The 17,908-nt window shown below is 45.4% G+C and overlaps 1 protein-coding gene across 8 annotated transcripts in view; it reads right to left on the bottom strand.

The window, feature by feature from the left end:
• The window catches only part of CHD8 (chromodomain helicase DNA binding protein 8), a 1,687,145-nt gene that overhangs the window by 1,201,868 nt on the left and 467,369 nt on the right, over positions 1 to 17,908 (bottom strand). For all 8 annotated transcript variants that reach the window (XM_069633907.1, XM_069633913.1, XM_069633911.1 and 5 more), the window contains exon 11: positions 14,196 to 14,317. In XM_069633907.1, coding sequence (XP_069490008.1) covers positions 14,196 to 14,317 — 122 coding nt within the window. The remainder of the gene's footprint in view (positions 1 to 14,195; positions 14,318 to 17,908) is intronic.

Raw genomic sequence — 17,908 nt, 5'->3', positions numbered from 1 at the left:
CACAGCACCGGAGATGCCTGCCACAGTTTTGAGGCACAAGTCGATCACGAGGGTCTGCAGGAAGATCGCTTGTGCATTTGAACATGTTTGCAGGGATCTGCAAGAAGGTAGCTTGCGTAGCATAGTGCATTAGCACTATACAGGTCTTGAGGGGGCATTAGAGAGTGTGTCTGTGTGAGTGAGGCTGCATGAGGTGAATGCAGACAATAACAGAGGGCATGCTCTAATGCTTGTTAATTTCTTTTAGCTTGGACCTTTTGAAAACAACCCTTCAGACGTGCCAAGGACGTGACTGCTCTTCATGGACAGGACACAGAAGACCAGAGCTAAGTTGCATGCTAACTCCTGTACTGTTCCGATGACTTAGGGTTAGGCAGAGTAAAAATGTTCTTATGTGCAAATTGGTGCTTATGTACAAGTAATTAGTAAGGGCTGAGGACACCAGAACAAAAGTGAGCAGCAACCAAACTTTCCCTGTAAAACACCCCATTCCCACCCATAACCTCTACCTCACCCTCAATCCGGTTTACCTAATTCCCCCTACCTATCCAATCATCGAGACCCTAACCCTCCTTCCCTGCTCTGGTCCAGGAAACCCGTGTAAGCTCTGACTTGCGGGCTCCACGACCAAAGTGGGGGTGGTTGGTACTGCGTCGCTCCTGCGCCTTGGATTCTGGACTTCGTGACACATGGCTTCTTAACACAAGTGCCATGGATTCCCTTACTTTTCCCCATGCTCAAAGTGATAGTTGGCAGAGCAGCGCAGGCATAATTTGTAGAAGGCAAATGGGGGCGTTAACAGGGTAGGTACACAATTACCAATTAAGAGAACACACTATTTTTTAAAATAATTTACACAGATAAGGAGGTAAATGTTAAAATATATAAATGTGCAACCCTATCAGTTAAGTATCAAACTTTAGAACATTCTTAAAGTTCAATATAGAGTATTTAGAAGGGAAAAGAAAACCATTGCAGGAAAGTAAAACATTTGTTCTATCTTCGGAAGTCACGTTTTTAAAGAGGCCAAGGATCAACCAAATTTGTGGAAATAGTTACCCATTGTTAAATGGGTCGAAATAAACAGTCTATGGTAGCTTTTAAGCCACAAAAGATCAGTGTGTGGAAAAAGGACCCCCTCTCTCAAATCTCCTTCAGAAAACCATGACTCTCACATATCCCTAGTATATCCGCATGGGGTGAGCAAATGTTTCATTGACTCATAAATCAGTTTACACAATCTACAAATACGGTAATCTTTGAGCTAGGACTTCCCTAGTTAGAACCAAATTAAGTCTGAATCTCATATAGATGGTTTGACATTTGATAGAAATGTAATTAGATATCTAGGTAAGGTATTTCTGTGTCTAGTTATTTGGGTATATTCCTTTTATAAAAAGGTATACATTTAAATCTTTTCATCAATATTACACCGATCCCAGTCATAATCTATTATTCACTCTGGCTAGAATAGTGTTTGGAAAGATTTACTTTTTGCTGCTTTCCTCCTATGGATTTATATGCAACACACCTTTTTGCTTTGACTCCAGAAATGATTTTGTGGAGGTTAAGTAACGCCTACTGCTTTACTTGCCTTTTTGCTCATTTTTATGGAGACACTGATCAGTTCATATGACTATCAGTAATCTCCCACTCTAAAGTTGTGTGCTAGGGTACTTTGTTTTCTTTTATAACATTTGGGTTAAAAATACAAGGCGTCCAGGATGGGCTGATACCAGAAAATATTTTACAACTGTTAACGTTTTACTCGTGCACTTTTGCAATTACTGCAAATGGCTACAATAAACATCTGTCAATCGAGCGAAGACACTTCTCTGGGGTCAATGTGCGCTCCACAAAAACACCAGTTATGTTAAGAGTGGTGCGAGGGGTAAGAAATGTGAGGTGGACAACTTTGTAATGATTTTTCAAAAGATAACACTTTATGAACTCAAAAGGTTAGATAATGCCTCATTAACCCCTAGTCGGATGAGGATTTCCCTGCCTAAAAGAAACGAAGGAAAACACTAACAAAGTTTCTGACCCTCACACTTTTACATACACCAACTCAACAAGGTAATTTATATGGCAGTTCAAAAGCAACAAACAGTTAAATTCACAATATGAGGACTTTCTTCTTATAATCTGGGTGAACTTCCCTCGCCCAGATTCAAGAAGGATTCTGTTCAATGGTTCCAAAAGAATAGGGAAATGCTGTCTTGTATCAAAGTTCCAAAGCAGTTCTTTTAATTGTCACTTAACAAAATGGTCCAACACCTCAGGATCATTCAACAACGTTTATTTCTCTTCCATTTCTAATAGTAAGGAAAACAATCTTTGAAAAACCCAGGAAAATATCCGAATTCAGCTGAATGAACAAAACAGGGAACACCAAAGGCTCATTGAGGTGGAATTCCGTTGCGACCTTCGGCATAAAAGAGGTGCATCCACAGCAACACACTTGATTTGTGAAAAGTCAGGTATGGCTGGTTGCAGGACAGGGCCTGGATCTCACCTACCCTCCTGAAGGAGGCGATTAGCACAAGGAAAGCCTTTTTCCACGAGAGGAACTATAGGGGCCTGATGCCTAGAATCGAAGGGGGCTCCCCATGAGCCTTGTCAGAACCACGTTTACTTCCCATGCCAGGGCGGGAGCCGTCACCAGCGGGAAAGATCAAAAAAGTCCTTTGAGGAAATTCTTGACGAGTCGAGACCAAAGTGATGACCTTCCTGGAGACCTGGTGTAGCAGGAGATAGCCACCAGATGCACCTTGATAGAGGCGTGCACCAGTCTAGTCTTGGCCAAGGATAGCAAGTACGGAAGAATCTGCTGAGCCGTGACCCTCAGATGGGTAATCTTCTGAGACCAGCAGCACGTAGCACAATGCTTCCACTTCTGGCCGAAGCACAGCAAAGTAGACAATATCTTGACGGGGACCTCCCTGCAGTCTGCCGGGAACTCAGATCCTCCAAACTCTAGGGCTGACAAGCACTCGGGTTCAGCGATACTGGGTCGTGATGCAGGATTGCGGCTCCTTCTCTGGTGAGAAGATCCGGAACCACTGGCAGCTTGACTGGAGGCAACGCTGACAGGCTGAAGAGGTGCGGATACCAAATCTGCCTCGGCCATGCCGGGGCAATGACTATCATCTTGCACTGGCACTGTGAGCGTGTTGACTCGTAGCAGGAGAGGCAAATGAGGAAACGCATACAGGAACATCCCTTCCCACAGGAAGGAGAAAGTGTCCCAAGCGCCTCAGTTGGTGGAATCTGCTGGCAAATTTCTGGCATTTGGAGTTCGCCGCTGTCGCAAATAGATCGACCTGGGTCCTGCCCCACTTGGCGAAGATGTGGTCCACCTGGTCCTGGTGAAGTTTCCACTCGTGGCAGGAGCGCAACTCCCTGTTGACTGAGTCTGCGATAGTGTTCTTGACACCAGCTAGGTAAAGGACAAGGAAAATCTCTTGTCTGACGGCCGAGCTCCACAAGTCCTGCGCTTCCTTGGAGAGCGGTGGGGATCGACTGCCCCCGTTTCTGGATTTAGAACATCATGGTGGTTTTTGTCCATGAAGATTCTCACCACCTTGCCCCTCAGAGACGGAATGAAGGACTTTAAGGCCCTGAACATCGCCCAGAGCTCCAGGATGTGGATATGGAGACCCTTTGCCCGGTGTGGGCTCCGCAGCCTTCCAGGGAAGTGTTTGTGGTGACAGTTTCCAGGAAGTGGTGGTTCTGAAACGCCTTGCCCCAGACGATGTTGAAGCAGGTGCACCACCACCTTATCGCCCGACGTAACTTCTCGTCCAGCGTGATCTTGTCAGCGAAACTTCCAGACACTTGTATGCAGCGGGCATCCAGGAACTCTTGAAGAGTTTGCATCTGCAACCTGCAGAGCTGGATGAGGTAGCTGCAGGATGAAATCTGCAGAGCAACAACTTGATGGCTTGTACCGTGGGCCTCTTCATCGACATGAGACGCTGCACCTTCCCTTGAATGGCTGCTACCCTCTCCTAAAAGGGTGCAGCCAGGCAAGACACCATATTGAGTCTGGCTCTTAGGAACAGGGCGTTCCGCGATGTTGTCAATCAGGACTTTGGATAATTGATGGAGAATCCCAGATCCGTCAGCAGCTTCACGGTCCACCTCAGTGTGTCCGATGGCCAACTCTCACAAACGGGCCCGGATGAGCCAGTAGTCGATGTACAGTAATACATGTATCCCCCCGCAGAAGCATATGGGCCACCACTGGTGCCAGGCACTTTGTGAACACTCTGCAGGCTGACTTCAACCTGAAAGGTAGGGCCTTGATCTGGCAGTGCTGTCCCTGTACTACAAAGCATAGGAAACTTTGGTGCTTACTGTGAATAGGGACATGGAAGTAGGCTTACTCCAGGTCCAGCGACGTCAAGAAGTCAACTCTTTCCAGTTGGCCGAGTGTTAGGCAAGATTGTGTGCAGTACCCTTTGGGAGACTACAGCATTCTTGACCTCCTGGCACTAGGAACCCAACCTTTGGTATAAGTCTGTACTACACAGGTTGGTAGTGTGACTGAGCAGCTAGGCTTATCTCAAGAGGGGTCAATGTGAGCAGCACGGTTTTTACACAGAGATTCACAGTGACAAGTATTCAAAAAAACTTACACTCAAGGTTTGATTAAACTATTTAACAGTTTGTTCAATAAGCCTTCTTCAGAAGGGAGCAATATATAAGCAACACAAATATTCTTCAAAATACACACTTAAGTTTCTCTAAATCAGCAAGTAACCATTTGGGATGGCACACAGATGGTTACTACACCCTGAGGTGACTTAAATAACTAGGACACCGTGGACATTAATATATCACTGGTACATTTAGAGCAATACTGAGTTGGTGTCAAAGAAAAAGGGTTTGGCAATCAAAGAAGAGTTACACAAATATTCTGAAGCAGGTAAGTACTTTTAAACCCCCAAATGCAAAGTAAATTAACCTTTTCCTGGAAGAAAGGTAAAACACAAAGTCAGAGGTAAGAATAGTCTTTCAGGGAGCCAGGCCAGCCATTGTCAATTGAACAAAAGTCTAGGTGAGTTGAAGCACTTCTTGTAGTTAAGTAACAGTCTTGCACAATGTTTTAGATTTCTTTGTAGAAATAAAGAATCACAGAATGGCCACAAGCTGGGAGGCTTGTGAAAGGCAAAGCTGCACGCAACTCTGCAAACGAAGCCAAGACCAGTCTCTACTGAGGACAAGCAAGGCTACACAAGAGGTACGTCCCATTAGTGTTACAGTACCTTTGGTTAGAAGAAGTGGTTCCAGCTGGCTTCTGTTCCTGTACAGCTCTGCAGATCCTGTTCACAGGCCTCAGTCGTGGGGACAAGAAGGAGGATGCCTGGGGACTCCTGCACTGCAATGGGAAGGTCAGCGGCAGCAATGGGAAACCTTCAATGCAGCGGCACTTAATGGTTTCAGCTCCTCGCATCTTTAGCAACACTGTGGTTATCGAATACCACTTGAGACTTTGCTCACATCTGGGGTCCAATACTCTGTTGCGGTGGCTCAGGCTTGGTCAGTACTGCTTCAGGGAAGTCCAGAGGATCTTCCTGGCACTCAAGTCCGACTTAAAAGCGATGCACTCAATCTGGTGTTCCTCTCCCTGGCACTTAGGTTCCAGCAGCAGAAGTACAGCCAGCTCCGAGAGGATGTCCAGACAAGTTCACTTTGGGGTTGATTGGTCCCACCAACCCAAGGGGAGAAGTCATCCTTGCAGGGCTTCTATAGTCAAGGCGAATTCAGAGCTTCAGCACAGCAACAGGGCTTCACTGGGCAAACCAATGGTCCAGGAGTTGCAGCAGGCATCTCTTCCAAGTTCTTCTTCGGATTCCTTCGTCCAGTGGTCGACTGCCTTCCAAGCCAAAAAGCCTTGCATTTTATGGAGGGTTCTCACATTAATTTTAGCCTAGCCGTCACTCACAGCAGAGTGGCTGTCCTCCAAGGACAATCACATACCAAAGGTTGGGTTTCCTATTACCTGTAGTCCGAGTTGTACCCAAAGAATACTACAAACTTTACCTAACAGTGCACAGGTAACGGCCCCATTAGGTAAGAATTGATGCAGTCACACTGTGAGACTACACAAAACTTGTCTGCTTATTAGGTAACCCACCGTTTGGTATAGGTCTGTACTACGCACATTGGTAGTGTACCCGAGCATCCAGGCCTATCTCAAGAGGGGTAAATGTGAGCTGTAGAGCTGTAAAAATGAAATCTAAACACAAGTAGCCATAACACTTACACGTAAGGTTCCGGATATAAATAGTTATTTAATTAAAATCAATTTTAAAATAAGCATTCTTTAAAAAGGCAATTCATGTAACAATGTAAATCTACTTTAAAATTACTTTTCACAATCATTACAAGTTAGTGGCTCTTTGGATATGCTTCTTGCACTCTTCCTACACCCCAAGGCAATGGCATTTATATAACACTAGTTGTACTTTGCAGATTCTGAGGTATGCAGAAAGGAAAGGTTTAAGAATTAAGAAAGGAAAAAGGTTAAACAGGAACTCAGTAAATGTGAGGACAACTAGATCTTCCAATGAAGTCTAGACAAGCCTTCCCATCAGTACCAGTTCACAACAAGCACCACCTATTAGCGCCAAACAATATCAAAGTCAACGGACTAGAAGAGCCTTCAGGGAGCCAGGACAGCCAAAGTCAATTGGAACACAAGTCTATGGAGCTGAGGCACTTCTTAGAATAGAAACAGTCTTGCACAAAGTTAGAGAGTTTGCAGAAAATCATGTGTAGGGTCACAAGCTGTTAAGTCTGTGCAAAGAGTTGAAATCAACTCTAGAGCAAAACCACTGTAATTCCCAACTGAGAAAAGCATAGCTAAAAGCCAATGAGGTAAGTACCCCAAGCCTAAAACAGTACCTCTGGTTTGAAGAGTGGTCAAGCTGGATTCCGTCTTGCTACATCGGTGCAGAACACGGGTTCCTGAACCTCAGTCTTGGGCACAATAAGGAAGACGTCTGGAGGGCTCCTGCAGTGGTACTTGGGAGGTCATCTGCAGCTACAGGCTCTTTTCGGTTCAGCTGCACTTCTCTTAGTAAACAGCACTGTTGTGGATCTTGGATAGCAGTTGAGCTTCCTTCACGCCTTGGGACCTGCACTCTGGTGAGGGGATTCTAGCTCCGATTGTCCTGCTTCTGGAGCGTCCTTCGGAGACTCCTGGAGCTTCTAGTCAGATTTCAGACGTTTCACTGTACTACTGATTACTCGAACCCTGGCAATCGGTTATTGCAACAATGAAGAAGTACAGCCAGTCGCTCTTAGAAACCTCTGGGTATCAAGCGCGTTATAAATAACCTATCTAATCAATCCAGTGGAGTTAGTCTTGGGTTATAAACCCAAGGGGAGAGAACAACCCGCCCGGAGCTTCTCCGTCACATCAAAAAAGGAGTTTCAGTACAGCAGCAGGGCTCCAATAGGCAATTCAAAGGTCCAGGAGGATGCAGCAAGCTTAATACACGGTTTCTCAGTTGGGTCTTTCTCCCAGTGGTCGACTATGCCTCTAGTCCTAAAACCCTTGCCTTTTAATCACGTTTCTCCCCTTCATGCACAGCCCAGGCTGTCAATCACACAGCAGGGTGGCTGTCCTGAATGGACAGCTAGCCAGCCAATCAGGACTGGTTGCATTCAGGCATTCCTAAAGACAATGGACAGGGGAATTTCGGGACCCTCCCTCACATCCTGTCCTTCGACACACTGTAGCCAGGGGCTGGCTTCAGGGCTGAAGCCCACCAAAGGAAAGAAACAAAAGGGCTTGAATCTGTTGCGATGCACCGAGTAAAAACCAAGAAAGACCTTGCAAACAGAAAACGGCGAAAAAAAAAGACGACCAGGGCCCTCTTGACAAAATGGTCACCAATGGGTGCTGTACTGCAGCTGAGGGTTCAGTCTGCGGTAAAAAAAGCACAATGGTAGGAAACATTAAACCACTGCCACCAGCCATTTAAAGTAGTGAGGGCAACATACAAATGTTACATGAGAATGTAGGAAAAGGGGCTACTAAGTAACCCCCCGGGCACTCCAAATAAGATTGGGTATGCTGGACCTACAAAAAGAAAAAGTAAATTCAATTTCACATTCTTGGGAACTATAGTTCACACAAGAAATAAGTATTTAAACCTTATGAGGAATCTAAAGGATTTCTCTGTGACACTGCACAGAAGGCTGTGTGCCACCATCCATAAGTAGATGCCTATGGAATTTGTCAAACTCCAAAAACAAAGGAAAGGAAATTCATAATCCAAATCAGGTCAAAACACATGAGTGAGAAAAAGGTCTCACTCACTCCAAGGTTAAAATTAAAAAGTCCCAAGTCCAGCAAAAGAGCTGGGAATCTATCCGGTTGAAGGGAATTAGCACAGAAATGAGAAATCTCCCCAACAGGGCCATCTCCGTATCTGCTTTGATGGCCTGTAGGGACTTGTCGACTACCTTCCCAAAAAGGTTCTCTGTTGAAAGGCATGCAAGTACCTTCGCCTGGACCTCCTGGAGAAAATGTGTCACCTTCATGCAACCTTGGCGACTAAGGCAGACATTGTTCCCCATTTGTCGGAAACATGTGTCGGCAATGTTCAGCGCCACAGTGATGGCATGATCAGACACTGCCTCCCCCTCCTGGAAGAGCGCGATTGCCTCCATCCTCTTGTCATCAGGGAAGAACTCCAAAATTGGGGCTAGCTTGGACCACAGCTCCCTGTCATACCGGACGAGGATAGCCAATGCCTTGGCCGCCTTGATGGTGGATGCCGGTGTAAAACACCTTCCTTCCCATGGCGTCCATTTTCTTCCCCTCGCAGTCAGGAGGACCTGAAGACGACAAGTTAGCCAACCGTTCCTCGCGGCCACTGAAACCACATCATCCGGCGATGGTTGAGACCTCAGGCACTTGGGTGCAGATTCCGGCACCCAGTACTTATTCTCCAGCCCATCTCGTTTGGCCAGAGCTGTGCAAGGGTTCTTCAAGAGGGCCAGGCCCTCCTCCCACACGTTGTCCAGAAGGGGCACCGCCATGATGGTCTTCATCTTGGCCTTGTACCTTTTGTGCTAGAAACCCTCCCAACCCTCCTTGTTTTCTTCACACAAGCTAGAACAGGTCGGAGGCTCTGGCGATCATGGAATGAAATGACCCCAACCTCATCCGGTGGGGACGCCCTACGCCGCGGAGAGCCGCCACCCGCTGTGACTATGTCGCCATGGCCGTATCCGTTCAGTCCCAGTGTCGGGGTCAGCTGGGGGAGAGAGGGCCCGACGCAGACGTGGAGGCTGAAATGGGGGCGTCGGATGACGTCTCCTCTTTGCTGGTGGCTGATCAGGGACCTGGGGGCCATTGGGACCAGGCCTTGTGGCATCCTCATCTGAATCTCTGACACCAAGGTGTGGAGGGTCTGACGTCCACAGACACATCCCTCGGCTGAGCTGGCGTGATAGGAACAGTAGGCCCCACGCCATAGTCATCAGACTCGACACTGTGCAAAGCTTGACCCTATGAAAAATAAATTCCAAAGCAAGCTTCAAGCAGACTTGAATAATCAATAGAAATGAATTTGTGGAAGGACACAATCCATTCGAAAGAGTCAAAGTCCCAGGGAGTTGGAAGTCTTGAAAAAAAGCGCGTGTATAGCCAGGGTACGACATTGCTGGGAGCTATTTAACTCTGTTCCTAGTGATTCCATCGACAGCCAAACCAACAACCCAAAAAAGCATCTAAAAAAAATACAGCGAATGCATTTTCTCTTATTTTTTTTTAATGGGGGGCTCCCACCACGACCCCCCATTTTAAAAACATTAACACATTTTTACTAAACCCATTACCATTTAAAAAAATGCATTTGATTTATTTTCGTATGGTCTGTCGTGCTTTGGATTTGATGCAATGACCGGATACCATTTAACTCCTGCTTTTTACCCCCCAGGAAAGCCTGGTTATTTTAAAACTAACAGTTAGCAGGATCTACATTTGGCTACCCACGCCAACTGGTGCAGGGGGAGCAGACCCATGGCCAGAACCCAGCTGATCATGGCCAGGCAAAGGAGATTTATGGAGTGGACAAAGCCTATACAATCCCTATGGCAGGGGAGAGTAAAGCTCCCAACCCTTGCTGTGATTTTTTAAGAAACCATCCCTATGGTCGTCAGAATTGATGAGCCAACTTTTGGGCGTTGGTCTGGGTTCAGGGTGTCCAGAGGTCACAAGACTCTACAGCTGTCTTGAAGCGGGACATCCCAGGCACCACATAACAGCAGTCACAGCAGGAAAGTAGGAAAACACACCCCACAGGACAAACATGGGCATCAGCGAAGAACACCCTGATCATAGGGCTGCAGAAAACACGAATTGTAAAGAAAATTATGCTCAAGGAAAGGTCCCTCTTCATGAAGGAGCGCAGCTGCAGGATTGGTCTTTGGCCATAAGTCAACAGCCTGCAGAGTTCCAAGTTTCAACTCAACACTATGCACAGGAGATAGCTTAGATGACACTTGTCAACCCACAGAATGGTTCTAGGACACTTCTGAAGGCTTCTTAAAGCAGGATTTACGTGCAGGGGTTCTGGTGTGGTTGGTCCCACCAGCCCAATGGTCAAGGAACCGACTAGGGGGCTTCAGAAGATGGATTAAGAAAGGCATGGCATTGAAGGGTCTTGGCTGAGGGAATGTGCACTGCCAGTTTTCAGTGTGCCGCACCTCTTTGTAGGGGTGTTTGTTCCAAACCACGATCTGAGGGAACGCTGCAAGACACCTTGTATTGCAAATTCTGGACGGGGGCTACCCAATCCTACCAATGGTAAGGATCTGCATCATTCAAACAGGCAAATATTCCAACCCGCATCCCGACTCCCCCACTTACCATTACTGCAGCGCACTTCTGTGTGCCGCCGAATGCCTTCTACTCCTGCAGCGTCAGTTCCTGACACTTACATGGGGCGGTTCCGACGCCACTCGGACCTTGTTTTTTTTGTTTTTAAAATGTATTTCTTCTCAGACGCTTGCCTTAATGCTAAGCGAGGGAAACCCCTGCAACTCCTGCTCCGCTTGGGTGCTATAATGGGAGTCGGGACAATGAGTAAGGGGAAAGTCGCAATAACTGCCTGGTTGCAGTTATTTTGGTGACATTTTCGTGTAGTTCCTCTGTAAATATCACAAAGTGTAACAAAATGTTTTACAAGGAAACAAGACAAATGATAGCAAGTTAAAATAAAATAAAGAAGAAATCTTTCACAGGGAATATAGTCGCCTTGCATTACTAACCATTTGGACTGACCAGTGCCCCCCCAGCCTCCATCCCCGAAAGAGGCGTGAAGCAAGGAAAGTAAATCAAAAGGGCTTTGTCCGCTTTCAGGCAATAGCAAAACATTGAGGTGTTAGGGAGAATTCTCATTCCTGTGCTAATTCCCTTTAACCTTAGATACCCCCAGCTATTTTGCTTGTCTTTGGACTTTTTTTAATTTGAATCCTGGAGCAAGCCTTTTTTCCCTCCTCGCTCATGTGTTTTGACCCGATTTGGATTATGTATTTACTTTGTTTTTTTAATCTGACTAACTCCATAGGCATATACTTTTTGTATGGTGACAGCAACTTCAGTGTAGTGTCCCAGAGAAATCTGTTAGATTTTGCATAAGGTTTAAATACCTTTTCTTGTTTTAACTACTGTTGCCAAGAATAGTAAGGTCAAATTGACTTACCTTTTCTTTTTGTGGGTCCAGCACTCCCCATGTTACGAGGAGTGCTGGGGGGTTACTTAGTAGCCCCCTTATCCTACCTACTCAAGTAAAAAATGTTATGTTACCCTCACTACTTTAAATGGCTGGAGGAAGTGGTTTAATTTTCCTACCATTGTGCTTTTCTACCGCAAGCTGAATCCTCAGCTGCAGTATATACCCATGGGTGACCAGTTTGTCAAAATGGCCTAAATCTTATTTTTTCACCATTTTCTGTTTGTGATGTCTTTCTTGGAAGTTACTCAGCGCGCAAAGCCAGGTTTGAGCCCTTTGTTTGATTGGCCTTTGGCGGGCTTCAGTACTGAAACCCGCCTCTGACTCCAGTGTGTCGGGAAGGGCAGGAAGTGAGGGAGGTTCCCGAAAACAGTCTTTTGTCTGTAGGCATACATGAATGCACCCAGTCCGATAGGCTGGCTGTCCTTTCAGGACAGCCACACTGCTGTGAGTGACAGCCTAGGCTGTGCATTAATGGGAGAAACCTGTTTAAAAGGCGAGGGTTTTGGGACTAAAGGCAGAGTCGACCACTGGGAAGAAAACTCGACAAAGAAACCGTGAACAAAGCTTGCTGCATCCTCCTGGACCTTAGAATTGCCCAGTGAAGCCCTGCTGCTGTGCTGAAACTCCTTTTTCTGCTCGAAAGGGAGAAGCTCCAGAAGGGACAACTTCTTCCCTTGGGTTAGTGGGACCAACTAACCCCGAGACGAAATCCAGTGGACCATCTTCCCAGACTGGCTGTACTTCTTTGCTGCTGCAGCAACCAAGTGCCAGTGGTCAAGAAATCTGTAGTTGAGTGAAATGTCTGCAATCCTGTCAGACGCTCCAGGCGTTTAAGGACCCTCCAGAAGCAGGACAACCAGAGCTCGAGTCCCCTCACCAGAGTGCAGGACTCAAGGAGTGAAGGAAGCCCAACCGGTATCCAAGATCCGTGGTGGTGCCGTTTACCGCACGCTCGAACCACAAAGCGGTGCTGATCTGAAAAGAGCCCATAGCTGCCGCCGACCTTCAAATTGCTGCCGCAGGAGTCCTCCAGTTGTCCTCCCTCATGTCCCCACGACTGAGGCTCAAGAACCCAGGATCTGCATTGCTGCAACCAGACAGAAGCCAGCTGGACCACTCTTCTAACCAGAGGTACTGTTCAGACTTGGGGTACTTACCCCAGTGTCTTTAGCTTTGCTCTTTTCAGTTGAGACTTGCAATGGCTAGGAGTCGATTTCAACTCTACTTTCCACAAGTTTAACACCGTGTTATTCTACAGTGATCTTCTACAAAAACTTTCTAATTATCTGCAAGACTTTTTATCTAAGAAGTGCCTCAGCTCCACAGACTGTGCTCCAATTGACTTTGGCTGTCCTATCTCCCTGCAGACTATTTCAGTCCATTGACATCGATATGTTCTGTCCCTCAGAGGTGATAACTTGGTTGTAAACTATTATTGCTGGGAAAGGTTTTGTCTACACTTCATTGTAAGATTTAAGTATACTCACATGCTCCGAGAACCTGTTTAACATTTTTCCTTCCTTTGACCTTTCCTTTCTGCAAACCTCAGAATCTGCAATGAAACTAGTGATACGTAAATGCAATTACTGTCCTTGTGAATGAAGTCACATCAGGGTATAGGAAGGGTGTAAAAAGCATCTCTAAAGAGTATCTACTAACTTTGTGCCAATTCTGAAAATGTATATAGAAGTATATTTGAGTGTTACATATATTGCCCTTTTTAAAGAATGCTTATTTAAAAACTATGAACTATTTATGACTGAAACCACGAGTAGAAGTGTTACTTGGCTACTTGTATTTGTGAATTTAATTGCTACAGCTATACAGCTCACAGTTACCCCTCTTGAGATAAGCCTGGCTGCTCAGTCACACTACTAACATAAGTAATACAGGCCTATACCAAAAGGTGGGTTACCTAATACCAAGAGGACAAGTGTTGTGTAGTCCCTCCCACAGGGGTAATACATCAATTATTGCCTAACATGAGGTTCAACAAATGTTAAAATGTAGCTTTCCTAACAGGGACTCAAGACAGCACAGAAACAGCCAGGCTTTCACAAACCAAGGAATTTATCAAAAAAGTGTAGGTATCCCCTCAAAGTTAGACAAAAGTATTGCAAAAATAGTATTACTCCTCAAAAGAGGCAAGTCAAACCTTTGCTATTATGAAATGTCACTTCCAGTAAACCAACAGTAGGGTGGTATCATTCCCCCACCAGGCGAATACTGCAATCTCTCCAAATCTCAATTTTCTATGATATAGTGTGGCTTTCCCTGTAGATCATTGCCATCCTTTGAAAATAGACAAGTTACTTACCACCACCTCTATCCCTTGCCCCCCCGGACCCACCGCCAAAGTACCTCTCAATCCTTGATGTTCAAGGGCCCACATTCTAAACAGAAATTGTGCTGTGCCTGTAGCCAGTTCCTCACCTATTGTACCAGTTGAACAGCAGCCAATTTACTCCCTCCAGTTGATAATCTCGGAGTTCATTCCCATTCTGGTACTCTCGTGAATGCTCTAGCTTCTTCCAGGCAGTGGCGGGGGGGCGTACCTAAACAAAAATAGAAAGTTGGCCCAACGCAAGAAAATGGACAGAATTGTCAAAACAGTACGACAGCATTTATGGTCTTGCTACAAATACGTTGCGATTCCCCTACCAATCATTTCATTATGGTGTAATAAATCTGCCTTTTTCTTTTCATACAAAAAGCGAACAGTGCAGCAAATCCCTCAAGGAGTCTGTTAGGCAATCTGTTCTTTTTGCAGCTTTCCCTCCATAGGCACCAATGTAACCCTCAAGCCCCAATGATTTTCTGTTATGAACCAGTCCTGACTTTTAAAAAAGGTATTTTTGTTTTACTTTCCCCTTTTTAGCTCATCTGGTTTGGGGTACTGATCAGTGCATGTGGCTATCATGAAGAGGGATTCTAACCCCCCCCCCATTATGAAATTATTTGTTTTAGGCTGCAAACATCACTTCAGTGTGGTGTGCTAGGGGTACTTTGTATCAATTTCTCTTGCTTTTATACGGTTACTTGCAGGATATGTACAGGATGGACTGGTAGCAGCAGACATTTTCCTACCGCTTGTGGTTTTGCAGATTACCACATAATGCCTTTTAGAGTACCATATACTCTAAATGGCAAAACCACGAGATGTTACCTTGTCCATTGGCCATTTTGTTGTTTGTTCTTCATGCCCTTTCAGGACCGATTATGCCATATATTGTAAGCCTGATTCCGTGCAAAGCCTTGGCTTTCCAGGGTAAAGTAGCAGTATGAATTTGTGGCCTGATGTGGGGGCTGCGAGTGTCCGGTGTCAGTCCACATTCTGGTCAGTGTGTTTGATGTGCAGATGTGGTGACCGGAGGCTATCCATGATTGGACAGCACCTGCCCGTTTGAATGGTGCAGATCCTTACTATGGGCAAGGGGGCGACTCCAGCTTACATTTAGGATAAAAGATTGACTCCTACAACCGTTCCGATTGTTGAAGTCAAGACCCCTTTGAAAAGGAGCATGCCGCTAAAGATCCCTGGATAATAGTTGCAGCCAACCAGCGTTGCATTAAGTAACCATTCCAGCAACAACCTGCTCCTTTGTCTGATCTCCTAAAGACCATCAGTACTTCACCTCATGGAACAGTGGAAATAAGCAGTCTCAACCCCCACACAAGGTCCCTGCCCTTTAAAGCCTCCCAAAGTTACCCGGGACAACCATGTGGATCAACTAGCGCCAGCCTGGGTTACCTTGCTACATCGATCATCCCAAGTTCGGACTTGAAACTATGTATTAAGATGGTTTACTAAAATTAACCATGGGGGAACACTTTAGGACGCCATCCTAGTTAGCGTGAACAGGGAGTCTCGGAGTCAAGTCAAAACACAATCAAGGAATGGGGAAGAGCAGTCAAGGCTTAGTGTCAGAAGTGAGTGGTCTAGGGCCTCAGAATTCAGACAGAATAACACAGCTTAAGCCAATCAGTCAGTAAGCTTTATTTGGCTAATTTGCCTTTAGCTCACCCAAACAATTACATCATAGAAATAGATTAGACAAAACATTTAAATATCAATTCATAGTGGACAATATAAAATGCACAGTTCAAAAAATATTAAATGGCCTGAAAAAACTGTTAGAGAAGACCAGCATGAGCAAATCAATTGAATTAAGGCAACATCTTAAGCAACCAAAAGCGATAAATGAATTTTGCAACAAAATATACGTTGTTCACTACAGAAGTAGATTTGCATAAGGTAATCCACTTCTTGCATAGTTTTCACTGATGTTTTACTAAAACGAGGTAGCAAATAGTTCAAGTCGCAGTTGCACTCACAAAAGAGCAGAAAATGAACAACAGTTTTTGGACAGGTTTCTATATTTCTACAACTTCATCCTCTTGTGAAAGACGAAACCTGTAGTGTACCAGTTCTAAACTCCAGAAATAGGGTTTGTGCCCAGGCAGGTGAGACCAGGTCCAGATAACTCTCCACGCAAAACTGGTATGCCAGCCCTACCTTTAGGTTCAAACATGATGCAATGAGACATTCTCAGATCTCATTTTTAACAAATTGCCTGATGTCTCCTTTGTAACCACCACAAAGGTTGCCCCGAATCATGCCATAGTGCTTCCAAGCCAGCCAGTTTGAGATGTTGCCCAACACTAGCCGACCATTGCAGTGAACATCCGCTAGGGTAGTTCATCAGATCTTTGTATGCTGCTTTGTACCAGACAAGCGCAGGAGACGTAAATAGTCTAAACCAGTAAAAGACAGGTTTTCCATGCCAACTGGTGCATAATAGGGCCATGGCCACACTCCATATGTAGCAGGGCATTAGGAAAGCAATACAGCAATACAAATAGTTTAAGAAATGTATTCTCTGCCGTTTCTAGTTTGGGGCACTTAATGGGACCCCAAATCTCCGCTCCATAGAGTATAGCTGGTCCATAGAGGTCAATTGCTGGTGACAATGCTCCTTATCCATGGGAGACAAAACATTTTTGATGCCACGACAAATCCTTTCGAGGATGGTTTGACACTTATTTTTCTGGGCTGCCCATGAGCCTGTATCTGTGAACCTCACTCCTAGGTAGTCATAGTAAGTGACTAGTTCTAGTACAGTGCCATGAACCTTCATGCAAAGAGCCACAGGCTTGGGTCTTCTTGGTCTGAACACTAGGACCTTAGTCTTGGACCTACTGAGTGTCAGACCCAGGTGTGAGCACTTCGCTATGAAACACTCCTGGCCTTTTTTGATCCCTATGGGCGAGGTAGCCAGTAGGACTGAGTCATCAGCAAAAAAAAGTGTTGGTTAGACATCAGCAGTATGTATAAAAACACAAATATTTATTAGGCCTCAAGAACACACCAAGATGAAATGATGAAATTAAAAGGTAGCATTATCACATAAAACCGTATATCGGAAATGTATACATTTACCAGTAGGTTCACTTACAATGCAATCAATAATTAACCAGGTACGTGATCATATGCAGATAAAATGAATAGAAAGAACACAATCCGAATTCCCTTTTACTGAAGTCCAGCCCTAAGATGTATGGGGCCTTGTGGCAAAAAGTCACAGGTTCCAATACAGGTTTCTCTAGGGAATGTATTCTCACAAGGGAAGCAATGGGTTTGTGTTTGTGATTTAAAACCGTTCTAAACTATTTAAAAGTTAATTAAGTATTTGTCCAAAGACATACACGTTCTTCACTGAATCCCAAATCCAAGGCTAGCCCAGCAGTTAAATACATGACCCGGGTTCGACGACAAAGGTTACCCTTTGGACAGCAGGGGGGGGTGGCAAAAAGGGAGTAGTTCCTTACCTGTAAACTCCACTTCTCCAGCGTTGGTATATTTCATGGATTCACATGCTGTGAATATTCTGTTAGGCTGGGAATCCCAAGTTACTTTGATTTAGTAATTTTCCTGTGGAAAAACTTGACACCTTCAGTGTCCCATCGACGTCAGTGTGGGTGCTTTGGTCCCAACCAATGGGACGTCGAGTGTACAGCTCTGCCCCAGCAGCTTCCCCTCGGATTTTAACCACTCCAGCTGGATATCCAACTGAAGAGGAGGTTTGCCAGTAGGGGGTAGGCTGGAGGGCACATGTTAATGAAAGATACCAACGCTGGAGAAATGA

Source organism: Ambystoma mexicanum, chromosome 13, assembly GCF_040938575.1.
Source record: "Ambystoma mexicanum isolate Mex_15411 chromosome 13, UKY_AmexF1_1, whole genome shotgun sequence".
Lineage (NCBI taxonomy): Eukaryota > Metazoa > Chordata > Amphibia > Caudata > Ambystomatidae > Ambystoma > Ambystoma mexicanum.
This window is presented reverse-complemented; position numbering and strand designations above follow the sequence as displayed.